Source organism: Rana temporaria, chromosome 1 (assembly GCF_905171775.1).
Source record: "Rana temporaria chromosome 1, aRanTem1.1, whole genome shotgun sequence".
Taxonomy (NCBI): Eukaryota; Metazoa; Chordata; class Amphibia; order Anura; family Ranidae; genus Rana; species Rana temporaria.
This window is the reverse complement of record NC_053489.1, coordinates 393,808,789-393,821,660: the sequence shown is the minus strand read 5'-3', so window position 1 is coordinate 393,821,660 and position 12,872 is coordinate 393,808,789. Positions and strand designations below refer to the sequence as shown.

The 12,872-nt window shown below is 45.4% G+C and overlaps 1 protein-coding gene across 3 annotated transcripts in view; it reads left to right on the top strand.

The window, feature by feature from the left end:
* Positions 1–12,872, top strand: part of GAK (cyclin G associated kinase) — a 126,582-nt gene that overhangs the window by 91,151 nt on the left and 22,559 nt on the right. For all 3 annotated transcript variants that reach the window (XM_040322654.1, XM_040322653.1, XM_040322656.1), the window contains 5 exons: positions 2,919–3,041; positions 3,285–3,418; positions 4,541–4,735; positions 4,931–5,048; positions 12,346–12,425. In XM_040322654.1, the coding sequence (XP_040178588.1) occupies positions 2,919–3,041; positions 3,285–3,418; positions 4,541–4,735; positions 4,931–5,048; positions 12,346–12,425 (650 nt within the window). The remainder of the gene's footprint in view (positions 1–2,918; positions 3,042–3,284; positions 3,419–4,540; positions 4,736–4,930; positions 5,049–12,345; positions 12,426–12,872) is intronic.

The following is a 12,872-nucleotide window of genomic DNA, read 5'->3' as shown; positions in this document are numbered from 1 at the left end:
GTTTTAGGATCCAGTCTGACAACGCCGCGGCAGTGGTTTATGTCCATCAGGGGGGAACAAGGAGCTCGGCTGCGGCATCAGAGGTCGCTCACATCCTGCAGTGGGGAGGAAAGGAGCGTGCCGGCTCTGTCAGCCATTTACATTCCGGGTGTAGAAAACTGGCAGGCGGACTACCCAAGTCGCCAGATGCCGGATCAGGGGGAATGGTCGTTGCATCCTTTGCTGGAGGTAGGGTACACCAGACGTGGATCTCCTGGCTTCTCGACTCAATCGCAAAGTGTCGAGGTTCGTGACCAGGTCCAGAGATCCTTGGGCAGAAGCGTCAGACGCGTTGGTGGCCCTGTGGGGTCAGTATCGGCTAATTTATGCCTTTCCCCCACTAAAGTTGCTTCCTCGTTTGCTCCGTAGAGTGGTCACAGAGGGGATCCCGGTGATTCTAATCTCTCCAGATTGGCCCCGGTATCATGCGTCTGGTGGCGGATGCACCCTGGCGGCTGCCAATGAGGGAGGACCTTTTGTGTCAAGGTCCCATACTTCATCCTGCGTTTACAGTCGCTGGCTTTAACGGCATGGCTATTGAAAGCCAGGTGCTAAGGGACAGAGGTCTGTCAGATTCGGTCATTTTAACCATGCCAAGGGCGCGGAAGATCTACCATCGCACTTGGAAGGCCTACATCTCCTTGTGTGAGGGGATGGAGTGGCGTCCACGGACGTATTCGGTTTCCAGGGTCCTGCTGTTTTTGCAGCGTGGAGTGGATCAAAAACTTGCCTTAAGCATCATTAAGGGTCAGATTTCAGCCTTGGTTGATTTCTTTCAATGACCCTTGGCGACCCACTCGCTGGTAGGTACTTTTGTGCAGGTGCTTCTCACGATTGGACCACCGCTTCCTCCGTGGGATTTGAATCTGGTGCTTTCGGCTCTTCAGGAGCCTCCTTTTGAGAACATCAGAGAAATTCCTCTCGATGCCATCTCAGAAAGTGGCTTTTCTAGTAGCCATTACTTCTGTCAGACGTGTTTCTGAGTTGGCGGCCTTGTCTTGCAAGTCTCTATACTTGGTACTCCACAAGGATAAAGCGGTGCTACGCCCGCAACCTTCTTTTCTTCCGAAGGTAGTTTCAGCTTTTCTGAAACTACGGAGGACATTGTACTTCTGTCCTTGTGTTCTTGACCGTTGCATCCCAAAGAGGCTGCGCTACATACCTTGGATGTGGTACGTGCTTGTGCCTGTCTGCCACGGCTTCGTTCCGGAGGTCCGACTGTTTGTGGCGTTATCTGGTCCGCAGAAGGGCCTGGCGTTCCTTTTCTCTGTCGTCCATGGACGGACACCGCACCCACCCTTCCTTTTTTAAGTTTGTACTGCTTTTTGACGAACGGAGCTGCATGCTGCAGGGTGAGGGGTTATGACCGGAGGGGCCGCCCCCTGGGTGGGGCTGTTCAACTCTGTTAAAGTAACATGTTTTAAGAGAACTATTGTTCTGCCTAGTCCTCTCCTATGAACAGGAACATAACCCAAATGTCAAGATTTAAGGAGCTGTGTCCGTCCATGGACGACAGAGAGGGATTTTACGGTGAGTACGAAAAATCCTATTTTTGAAGCGCTCACGCAGCAAAGAAAACGCATACGGAAGTCGTGCCCATCTATGTAAATGGTGTTCAAATCACACGCGAGGTGAGCAATAATTCTAACACTAGACTTCCTCATTAACTCTAACCTGGTAATCATTAATTTTTTTAAAGTGTCGCCTATGGAGATTTTTAGGTACCATAGTTTGTTGCTATTTTTGTATTTAGTACTTGCCGATACCAATTACCGATACCTACCGCAACTTTTTTGTTTACACTTGAGCTGTACGCAATGGGGCAAAGCATTGAAAAGTTATTTTTACAAATTAAATATTTTCATTTTTCTGCCTTTTTTTTTTTTTTTTTTTTTTTTTTTTTATGTGAAACGTGTAAATATATGTTAAAGATGTAAAAATATTAATGAACAGGGCAAACAAAGTATTAATTATAAATAGTTTATAAAATAGAAGTAAATAAAAAACATCAGGAAAATAATAATTAAATGGAGTTAAGACTGATTAGCATAAATTAAAGGTTAATGTGGGTTAAACAGAAAAACAATTTAATAAAAACCAACAAGAATTTTTTTTTTTTTTACTTGACAAGGTTGCTTTAAACTGACTTAATTTGCAGACCGAAGTTCATCGCTTTAATCTGTAAATGAATAAACGGATACAATGTTTCTCTTTATATGTCTCTTTCAGCACTGAGCAATGTTGTTATAAAAACATTGCCAGCTGCTTTTTTTGGGAGCAGGGGAACTGCTCTGCAATTTTTACCTGAATCGCGGAAATGCTGGCTTAAGATCGTGAGGGGGGTCAAATTGAGATTGCAGTCCTTTAACGATTAATTGTACAGCTTTATTTTGAGTGTGGGTAGCATTTCTTGATGCACAGAAAAACATAATGTAGATGGGGAGGGGAGTGAATTCAGAGAACGTCTACAGAAAATAACATTATTCCTGAATGTCCGTGAAAGTAGTGCAAATCATGTGGGATGGGCTGCAGCAGAAGCGAGTTGCATACATTGGAGAAAGGGGTGTGATAAGTGTATTGCAGTTGGCGAGTAGACTGATAATGAAAGAATCTCTTTACTCGAGTGTACTCGTGTAATAATGTGTGTGCTAGGGACCTGTCTGCTTGGCAAGAAAAAGAGGGCAGACTGATTTCCTGCTTTATTTATTTTTAAAATTGTAAGGGGAAAGTTACTATTATTTTTTAACGTTTTGTGTGCTGTAACAGTTTTGTCAGGCTGGTCACTGCGATGTGAACTGTGCACTTTGCTATGAAAATGTGCAGGTAATGCTGGCAGAATATCAGCTTTTAATATTTATAGGACTGTATTTTCCTCACAGGTGTCTGAATGTGGTTGGTCTGGAAGACGTGCTCCAAATCTCATGAACCTTTACAGCATCTGTAAAAATATGCATTTATGGCTGAAACAGGATCAGAAGAATGTTTGCATTGTACACTGCCTTGTAAGTAAACTTTCATCATTTTCTCAAGTTGGTTTCATATCTGTTTTCCTTATGTTACATTTCCTCTCCTAAATATGTCTGTTACTATGTAAGTTTGCAATGGTGTTTGTTTAAATGTTTGTTTTACCGCTTGTTGATTATCATCAGACTATGCAGCAATGATTTTAATCTTACAAAGATTGCAAATGTTGATGCTTAGTTTTTTATGAATTATGTTACTTTTAACATGTGCTTACATTGTAGGATGGAAGAGCTGCATCTGCTGTGGTGGTATGTTCTTTCTTATGCTTCTGCCGCCTGTTTTCCACTGCTGAAGCTGCAGTGTATATGTTCAGTATGAAGAGATGTCCACCTGGCATATGGCCTTCTTATAAAAGGTACGTTTTACATTATCGCTCGGAGGTCTTGTATAACATATACTACTGTATTGATTACTTAAATACCATGTAGACGTTTAGGGCCAGTTCACACTAGTAATTGTACAGGAACACTGTGTTCCTGTGCCATTCACATGGAGTGCAGTTTCAGCCCATTCATTTTGAACGCACTTTTGGAAACTCGCTGTAGCTAGATCGCATAGTACTTCTATACCATGCAATCTGGTGCACACTGCATTTGTGACCTGTGTTTGGGGTGTCGTTTAGTTAACAACACCCACTGTGGATTGCAACTGCAGTGTGTTTGGAAGGCAGTGTGGGAAATGCGCATTGCAACACTACGTTCTGGTGTGAACAAGTCTTCAAAAGACTTTGTCGTCCAAGCAGTGATACTGTCGGATAAAATTATATACAGTGGAAACTTGGATTACGAGCATAATCCGTTCCAGTAGAATGCTTGTAATCCAAAGCACTCGTATGTCAAAGCTCCTTTCCCCATAGAAGTCAATGGAAACAAAGATAATTTGTTCCACGTTAACTTCTATTGTATGCAGTACCGCATGTGGCCAGGGGTGGAGGGGGCACCAGAGAGACTTGGAAATACACAGACTGCTCGGATGCACTCGGAAAGGCTCTAATAGAGTATTTCCGAGTGCATCTGAATGGCTGAGTGTCACCGGCACCCTCGCACCTCTGGTCAAATGCGGTACTGCACACTGCAGAGGCTTGAATCCTGCTTGTTTTGCGAGACAACACTTGCAAGCCAAGTAAAAAAATAATAGCTCATATTGCGAAAATGCTTGTTAACCGCGTTACTCGCAATCCGAGCTATTACTCTACTTTATACTTACAGTTGTACTCTTTTATTTTCCCTAATGCGTTATAAAATATGTAGATGTTCGGTTTCCTCAGATTAGAGTAGTTAGAATAACTATTTCTTTTTGGTTACTATAGTAAACTGCAGTTTAGTTAATGAAATAAGAGAGCAGAAATGTCACTGTTTTACTTCTGCCTTATTACATTATAGCCAAGTCAACAATTTCTTCTGCCAGATGAATCCGATGTTCAGATGAATCATTGCTTTAGCATATTCTTTAAAATGTAAAGTCTTCTATATTTCAGGTATATAGAATACATGTGTGACATGATGGCGGAGGAGCCAATCATTCCTCACAGTAAACCAATTCTTATAAAGTCTATATCTATGACTCCAGTGCCACTGTTCAGCAAACTGCGCAGTGGTTGCCGGCCTTTCTGTGAAGTATATGTTGGAGATGAGCGAGTGGCTACTACCTCCCAGGAATATGATAAAATGAGGTAAGTGTGCATTTCAAACATATTGTTTTGAATCTGACATGCAACTCTCTACTTATTTGTTTGGTGCTCAATTTAACAACATTTTTAAAATAGGCTTTATTATTTTCTGAAATTACTGTATAGAATTAGTTCTAAAAGATTTTATTTGGAAATAGGTTGCATTTGTTTGTTTTTTAATTTTTGTTTGGTTTACAGTGATTTCAAAACTGAAGATGGCAAAGCTGAAATTCCATTAGATGTTACAGCGCAGGGTGATGTCCTAATAGTCATTTATCATGCCAGATCCACACTGGGTGGAAGACTGCAAGCCAAGGTAATTAATTTTATTTTGAGAAGATTTTCGCCTATTCCTTATTTGGTACCAAAAACATTTTTTGATTTGTAAGCAAAATAAGGTAATAATTGCTTAAAAGCGAAGTATGGCCAAAGCTTGGCCGTACATCTCTTATGGATCACAGGTGTGCAGTTTTTTCTGCACTCCTGTGACCCCGTTTTTAGCAGGCTAAAGCCCACTATCAGCTGACATCGCTCACCAACTCCGGGCTGGGAAAAGATCCCGGCTTTATGGTTGGGATCCAACCACACACCTGGATCGGCAGCTAGCTCAGCCTCTTGGCTGCACTGCTGGGAGACAGCCGCTCCCTTTCCTACCCAGCCCAATGCTCCAGTGAGTACTGGAGGGGCAGAGCAGAGAGCCGATGACTGATACTCACATCTTTCTGCTCGGAGCGGAGCAATCAGTGGTGTTTGATTGCTCAGTTCTCACTGCAGAGATGACAGGGGACAGATGCTGCATCCACCTAGGTGAGTATAAAGGGCCATACACACGATCTGACTTTTTGACAACAATTGTCGGACGGACCTGTTTTAGTGGACAATCCAACCATGTGAACGCTCCATCGAACAACTTTTTTTCGCTTTTTCATCGGATTAATGTTCGCTGTGAGAACAGACAAACTTTCCCGCAACAAATGTCTTACGTCACCTAATTCGATCATGTGTACACAAGTCAAACGAACTAAAGTCCGAAGTACAAACACGCATGCTCAGAACCTATGCTAAAGATCAGACAACAATAGCAGAAGTTGCCCAAAGGGTGGCGGTTAAGAGCAGAAAAACCACGTAGTACGTTTATTACATCACTATGTTTGTGTTTGGGTGAAAATGTTCTGCCGTGTGTATGCATACCAAGTTCACAGCCAACGCTCATTCGGAGCAAAATCCACAGAGAAGTCAATTGGATGTCCGATCGTGTGTATGAGGCCATGGCGACTAGAAATTGTGTCCTGGCACCTGTGCTTTCTTTATCGTACATCACGGGACACAGAGCGGCATATTCATTACTATATGGGTTATATGGAGTACCTTCAGGTGATGGACACTGGCAATCTCAAACAGGAAGTGCCCCTCCCTATATAACCCCCTCCCATAGGAGGAGTACCTCAGTTTTTACGCCAGTGTCTTAGGTGTTGGTCATGGTTTAGCTTGCCTCCACATCCTTGGGATTAAGGTGGGCTAACCGGTTCTGTCCAAAGGCCTCAGCGCTAAAGTGGTCAGTAACCGGACCCCAAACCAATGGGGTATAGCCCATAATGCTTTATTTTTAGAGAGCTGGACCCTGGGCCCAGAACTTAGAAACCTTTGGGGGCCTAATGTTTCTGTTGCCAGAGTGCTATATGGGCCCAGGACAGTGGATCCTTCATAGGAACCCAGGGCCTGAAGGTCAATGCCCCACGGAGATAGGGGAAGATTGGGCCTCTTGCTGTGCAAAGTCCTGCGGCATGGAGCAGGTAAGTGAGGGGAAACTTGCGGAACTTGGTTCTTAGCAGGTTTTTCTGGGGGGTTCACAGGGGACATGCCTAAAGTTATGCGCTGCATCTGGCAAAGTAAGTCACATATCTTAAAGATAGGATGGCTCTATGTGTTATTTCCCCATAAAGGTGACCTCCCTGGTAGTATTGAAAAGCATTGAGAAGCTGTATGTGTGTTCAAGAGAGCTGTGCTTACCTGCAAGCCTCCAGGCGATTGCTGCATAGGTTCTTCCTCCTAGCCTGGATGACAGGCAAACGCTGGCCTCCTCGTGTGGCTCCCTTTCCCAAGACCCCCCCCCCCGTCGGCGCGCGCGCGTCCCCGTGTTAAGGGCGCAATTTCGCGCCGTTGGCTGAGGGGGGAAGGGCGGGCCAGTAGGTTTAAGGAAGGGGCGGCCCTTCCATTAGTTCCCAGCTCAGTGTATGCTGGAACTGAGAGAGGAAGAGACCAGAGCGGCAGCACGGGACGCCGAGGACACACAGTGGCCAAAAAGGAATACTACAGCCTTAAAGACTGTCTTGAAGCCTAGAGATAGGCTGTTCTTTTTTTCTCAGCAGTTTTTTCTTTGGCAATACTACTAAGGGGGACAGAATGTTTTTTCTCTCTTTGGTTTAAAAAAAAAAAAAAAAGAAAACTTAAAAGCAGAGAAGTCATTTTTTATCCCCCCAAAAGGGTTTTTGGGTAATAATTTATTTATAAATTCCAAACACCGTTAAGTTAGCGGGCGTACCTCGGTATTGTACCATGGCATCTGGTTCTGAGGGTACAAGAGGTGGGGATTCCCCCAGAGAGTCTGAGGTCTCGGACAAAGTTATGCCGCTGCTTTCCCGAGAGGGAGCCTTGGTGGGACCATCGGGATCTAGGGCTGGTGCTGGCACGGGTCAGTCCAACCCTAGGGTGGTCACGGACGAGGTACTGTCCACCTCCTTAAAGGAGATGGAAAAAGAGAATGGAAAAAATGATAGCCAAGGCTATGCGGGGCAGGAAACGGAATAGATCTCCGTCGCCCGAGCGTGGACCCTCAGAGGAGGAGGTCCTTTCCGCAGGGGAATTGGACGACCTCTTGGACAAGGACCAAGCAGGTTCGGGGATCGAGGACCCGGATACGGAGGAGGCAGCCTCCCAAGGGGAGAGCTGGTGGGTTCAAGCCTTAACGGACTTGGTCCATAGAGCATTTAACTTGCCAGTACCAGATCTCCAAGTATCAACGGTTTCAGCTTTGGGCTCACTAAGAACGCCTCAAAACAAAGCAGTTTTTCCGATCCATCCTCTACTAGAGGAAGTTATGTTCCAAGATTGGACCAAGCCAGATAGAATCTTTTTACCACCTAAAAGATTCTCTGCCTTATATCCTATGGAAAAGAAATTTTCCAAGAGATGGGCAACCCCGGCGGTGGACGCAGCCATCTCATGTGTTAACAAATCTTTAACATGCCCTGTAGAAAACATACAGGTGTTCAAGGATCCGGTTGATAAACGCTTGGAAACGCTACTAAAAAACTCCTTCACCACTGCAGGGGCAGTAGTGCAGCCAGCTGTGGCTGCGATTGGGGTTGCACAAGCATTATCGGATCAAACTAAGCAGATGCTTAAACTTATTCCTGCCCAGCAGGCAGAAGAATTTTCGGATGTCCCTAGGGCCATACGCTTTACGGTAGACGCAATTAAGAATTCTATCCAGCAAGCGTCACGTTTATCGTTATCCCTTATCCATATGAGAAGACTCTTATGGTTAAAGAGCTGGGAGGCAGAGCCCCCATGCAAGAAGCTCCTGGTAGGGTTCCCCTTCCATGGAGAACGACTCTTCGGAGAAGACCTGGATAAATACATTCAGACCATTTCAAGCGGCAAAAGTACTCTTTTGCCAACCAAGAAAAAGTTTCGAGGACCTGCGTTTAAACGACAGTACTCCCCTGGGCAGGGGCCCTCTAATACCAAACAGTATCGACGGCCTCCTGCAAGATCAAACTTTAACAACAAATCGCAGGGACAGGCCGCTGGAGGCAAGAAGCAGTGGTTTCGCAAACCAGCAAAACCAGCCCCCAAGCCGGCCTTATGAAGGGGCGCCCCCACCCCCGAGGGTGGGGGGAAGGCTGCGTCTCTTTTCAGAGGTTTGGGAGGCCAGCATTCCCGACAGATGGGTACGGTCTTCCGTGGCTACAGGCTACAAACTAGACTTCCTAAAGTTTCCTCCTCCTCATTTCCAGGAGTCAAGGGTACCAAACGATCCGGGGAAGGGAGCCGCATTAATGGCGGCATTGAATCTTCTACTCTCCCAGGAGGTAATAGTAGAGGTACCAGTCCAAGAACAAGGGCTGGGTTTCTACTCCAACCTATTTATCATCCCAAAGCCCAACGGCGATGTCAGGCCAATCTTGGACTTAAAAATGGTAAATGCATACCTAAAGGTCCGCTCATTTCGGATGGAATCCGTGCGGTCAGCAGCTGCCACACTCCAGAAGGACGACTTCATGGCATCCATAGACATAAAGGATGCCTATCTTCATGTTCCAATATATCAGCCACATCAAAGATTTCTACGCTTTATGGTGGCTTCGCGTCATTACCAATTCGTGGCGCTTCCTTTTGGGTTGGCTACGGCCCCCCGGGTGTTCACGAAGGTCCTAGCCCCAATCCTAGCCAAGCTAAGGATCCAAGGGGTCACGATCCTAGCGTACCTGGACGACCTCCTAGTCATAGATCACTTGTCTCCTGGCCTGGAACGAGCAGTGGCCCTCACGGTTCAATACCTCGAGAGGTTCGGCTGGGTCCTAAATCGAGAAAAGTCAGTATTCCAGCCCACAAGGCAGTTGGAATATCTCGGCATGAGGTTAGACACAGAACAACAAAGGGTGTTTCTACCTCTGATAAAGGTCGAAGCCATCAAGGAGTTAATCCTATTGGTTCTAAGCAAGAGAGAACCAACTATTCGCCTATGTATGCGGTTACTAGGCAAGATGGTGGCCACATTCGAGGCGGTACCGTACGCCCAGAGCCACACTCGCATCCTGCAGGCAGCCATTCTGTCAGCATGGAGCAGGAGGACACAGGACTTGGATATCCCTTTGCCGCTCTCATCAAGAGTCCGACAAAGTCTGTGTTGGTGGTTAGACCCTCAGAATCTACTGAAGGGGAAGTCTTTCAGCCCAGTGGCTTGGAAGATAGTAACCACAGACGCCAGCCTGACAGGCTGGGGAGCAATTTTGGACGGTTGCACTCGCCAGGGTACTTGGGCAAAGCCAGAGAAGCAGTTGCCCATCAACATCTTGGAGCTCAGAGCTGCTCGACTAGCCCTCAGGGCTTGGACGTCCAAATTGCAGGGGTTCCCGGTGAGAATTCAATCGGACAATGCCACGGCCGTGGCATACATAAATCACCAAGGGGGAACCAAGAGTCAAGCCGCTCAGAGAGAGGTGAGCTTGATTCTCCTGTGGGCAGAGGCTCATGTGCCCTGCATATCGGCAATATTCATTCCAGGAGTGGACAACCTTCAGGCGGACTTCTTAAGTCGCCAGACTCTGTTGCCGGGGGAATGGTCTCTACATCCACAGGTCTTTCAGACACTCTGCCAAAGATGGGGAGTGCCGGACGTGGATGTCATGGCATCGAGACTCAACAAGAAGCTAGACAGGTTCATATCCCGCTCAAGGGATCCGATGGCCTGCGGAACCGATGCGCTGGTTTGCCCTTGGTATCAGTTCAAACTTCTTTATGCATTTCCCCCGCTCCAGTTACTACCCCGCCTGCTGCGCAGGATCAGGGTGGAGCACATACCAGTTATCCTGGTAGCTCCAGCATGGCCCAGAAGGGCATGGTATTCACTAATCCTGAAGATGGTAGTGGGAGACCCTTGGACTCTTCCTCTACAGCCAGACCTGCTATCGCAAGGTCCGATCCTCCACCCTGCCTTACGGCATCTAAATTTGACGGCCTGGAGGCTGAATCCCTGATTCTCAGGGGTAGAGGTCTGTCTCAGAAAGTAATCTCTACCCTAATCAGAGCCAGGAAACCGGTCTCTAGGGTGATTTACTACAGGGTCTGGAAGGCCTATGTAGGCTGGTGTGAGTCCAAGCGATGGCTTTCTCGCAAATTTACCATCGATAGAGTATTACGTTTTCTCCAGCTAGGAGTGGATAAAGGACTGGCATTAAGCACAATCAAGGGACAGATTTCAGCTTTGTCAGTGTGGTTTCAGCGGCCGCTGGCCACCCACTCGCTAGTTAAGACCTTCATTCAAGGGGTCTTACGTATTAATCCTCCAGTTAAATCCCCGCTTTGTCCGTGGGATTTAAATCTTGTTCTGTCAAGTTTACAGAAACAACCTTTTGAGCCGTTGGCTGAAATTCCTTTGGTTTTACTGACAAGGAAGTTAGTATTTTTGGTTGCCATAGTTTCCGCCAGAAGAGTATCGGAACTGGCAGCCTTATCCTGTAAGGAACCATATCTTATTTTTCATAAGGACAAGGTCGTTCTCCGCCCTCATCCTTCCTTCCTACCAAAGATTATATCCAGTTTTCATCTAAACCAGGATTTGGTATTACCATCCTTCTTTCCTAAACCTACTTCCAGAAGGGAAGGGTTGCTGCATACCTTGGATATTGTCAGGGCCATGAAGGCCTATCTTAAAGCTACAGAGAAGATCCGGAAAACAGATGTGCTGTTCATTTTACCGGATGGGCCCAAGAAGGGGCAGGCAGCTGCAAAATCCACCATCTCGAGATGGATTAAACAGTTAATCACTCAGGCCTACGGCTTGAAGGGGTTGCCTCCTCCGTTATCATTAAAGGCTCATTCTACTAGGGCCATGGGCGCCTCCTGGGCAGCACACCACCAGATCTCTATGGCTCAAGTTTGCAAGGTGGCAACCTGGTCTTCTGTCCACACGTTTACAAAATTCTACCAGTTGGACGTAAGAAGGAATACTGATACAGCCTTTGGGCAGGCAGTGCTGCAGGCTGCAGTTTGAGACCCTCGGATTCCGGGGGCTCCCTTTTGAGTTAAATTTAAAAAAAAAATTCTCAACTAAGTTGGATTTATTATGATTTGAGTATATCTCTAAATTAAATCCTTTTGTCTTGGGAAGATGTTCTCCCTCCCCTCATTGTAAGCATTGCTTTGGGACATCCCATATAGTAATGAATATGCCGCTCTGTGTCCCGTGATGTACGATAAAGAAAAAGAGATTTTTAATACAGCTTACCTGTAAAATCTTTTTCTTGGAGTACATCACGGGACACAGAGCTCCCACCCCTCTTTTGGGGACCATTTTGGGAGGCATAAGGCTTGCTACAATAAGGCTTGCCCATAGGAGGTACTCCTCCTATGGGAGGGGGTTATATAGGGAGGGGCACTTCCTGTTTGAGATTGCCAGTGTCCATCACCTGAAGGTACTCCATATAACCCATATAGTAATGAATATGCCGCTCTGTGTCCCGTGATGTACTCCAAGAAAAAGATTTTACAGGTAAGCTGTATTAAAAATCTCTTTTTTGTCAACCAATCACTGTTGCATGCACAATTTGTATCGCCCAACGCCCAGAACATGCAGCTTCGGACTCCGAGCGGGTCGTTTCTTTTTTTTTTTTTTTTCTTTTTTTTTTGCAATACTGCAACGCATTGGTGTGAAGGGGCTGTTTACAAACAGTAAAGTGGTAGGGTTGGAAGAATCTGGCCTCCAAAGTTTTAATATTTGTATAACCTTTCAGCGTCCCTGTATGCAATAATCTATCGCATTGCTTTTAATTATGTACGTTTTGTGTAATGATTTAACTCTATGTATTGAAAATGTTTGTTTGTTTCAGATGACTTCAATGAAGATGTTCCAGATTCAGTTTCACACAGGCTTTGTTCCTAGAAATGCCACTACTGTGAAGTTTTCAAAGTATGTAGATATGTTTAATTGCTGTGTTTTAGAACTGTGTACCACTTATGTTTTGTATTCAGTCTTTTACGAAGCACATACAATCCCTGCATGCAGTTATTTTCTTTATGTACTATGTCACCTGCCTTATTGGCGTGGTCACCGACAAAGCCTTCTCTAAATTTGCCCAAATAACTTGTTTCCCCTTTAAATACATTTCATGTATAATATTCCAGAACCTGTCAAAATTTTACTTGTAGTCATATGATCATTAATCCTGTTGTTTAAATATTTCCTACTTTAACTTTTCCCACGTACTGCTGACCTTGCACTTCCCAAACGTTTTTTTTTTTTTTTTTTTTTTTTCTTCCTGTTTTTTCCGTCAGTGTACCAATAACAGTTGAAATCTGCTGTTTTTATTCTTGAATTATATTACTTTATCTGCATTAAACATCAAAAGTTATGACT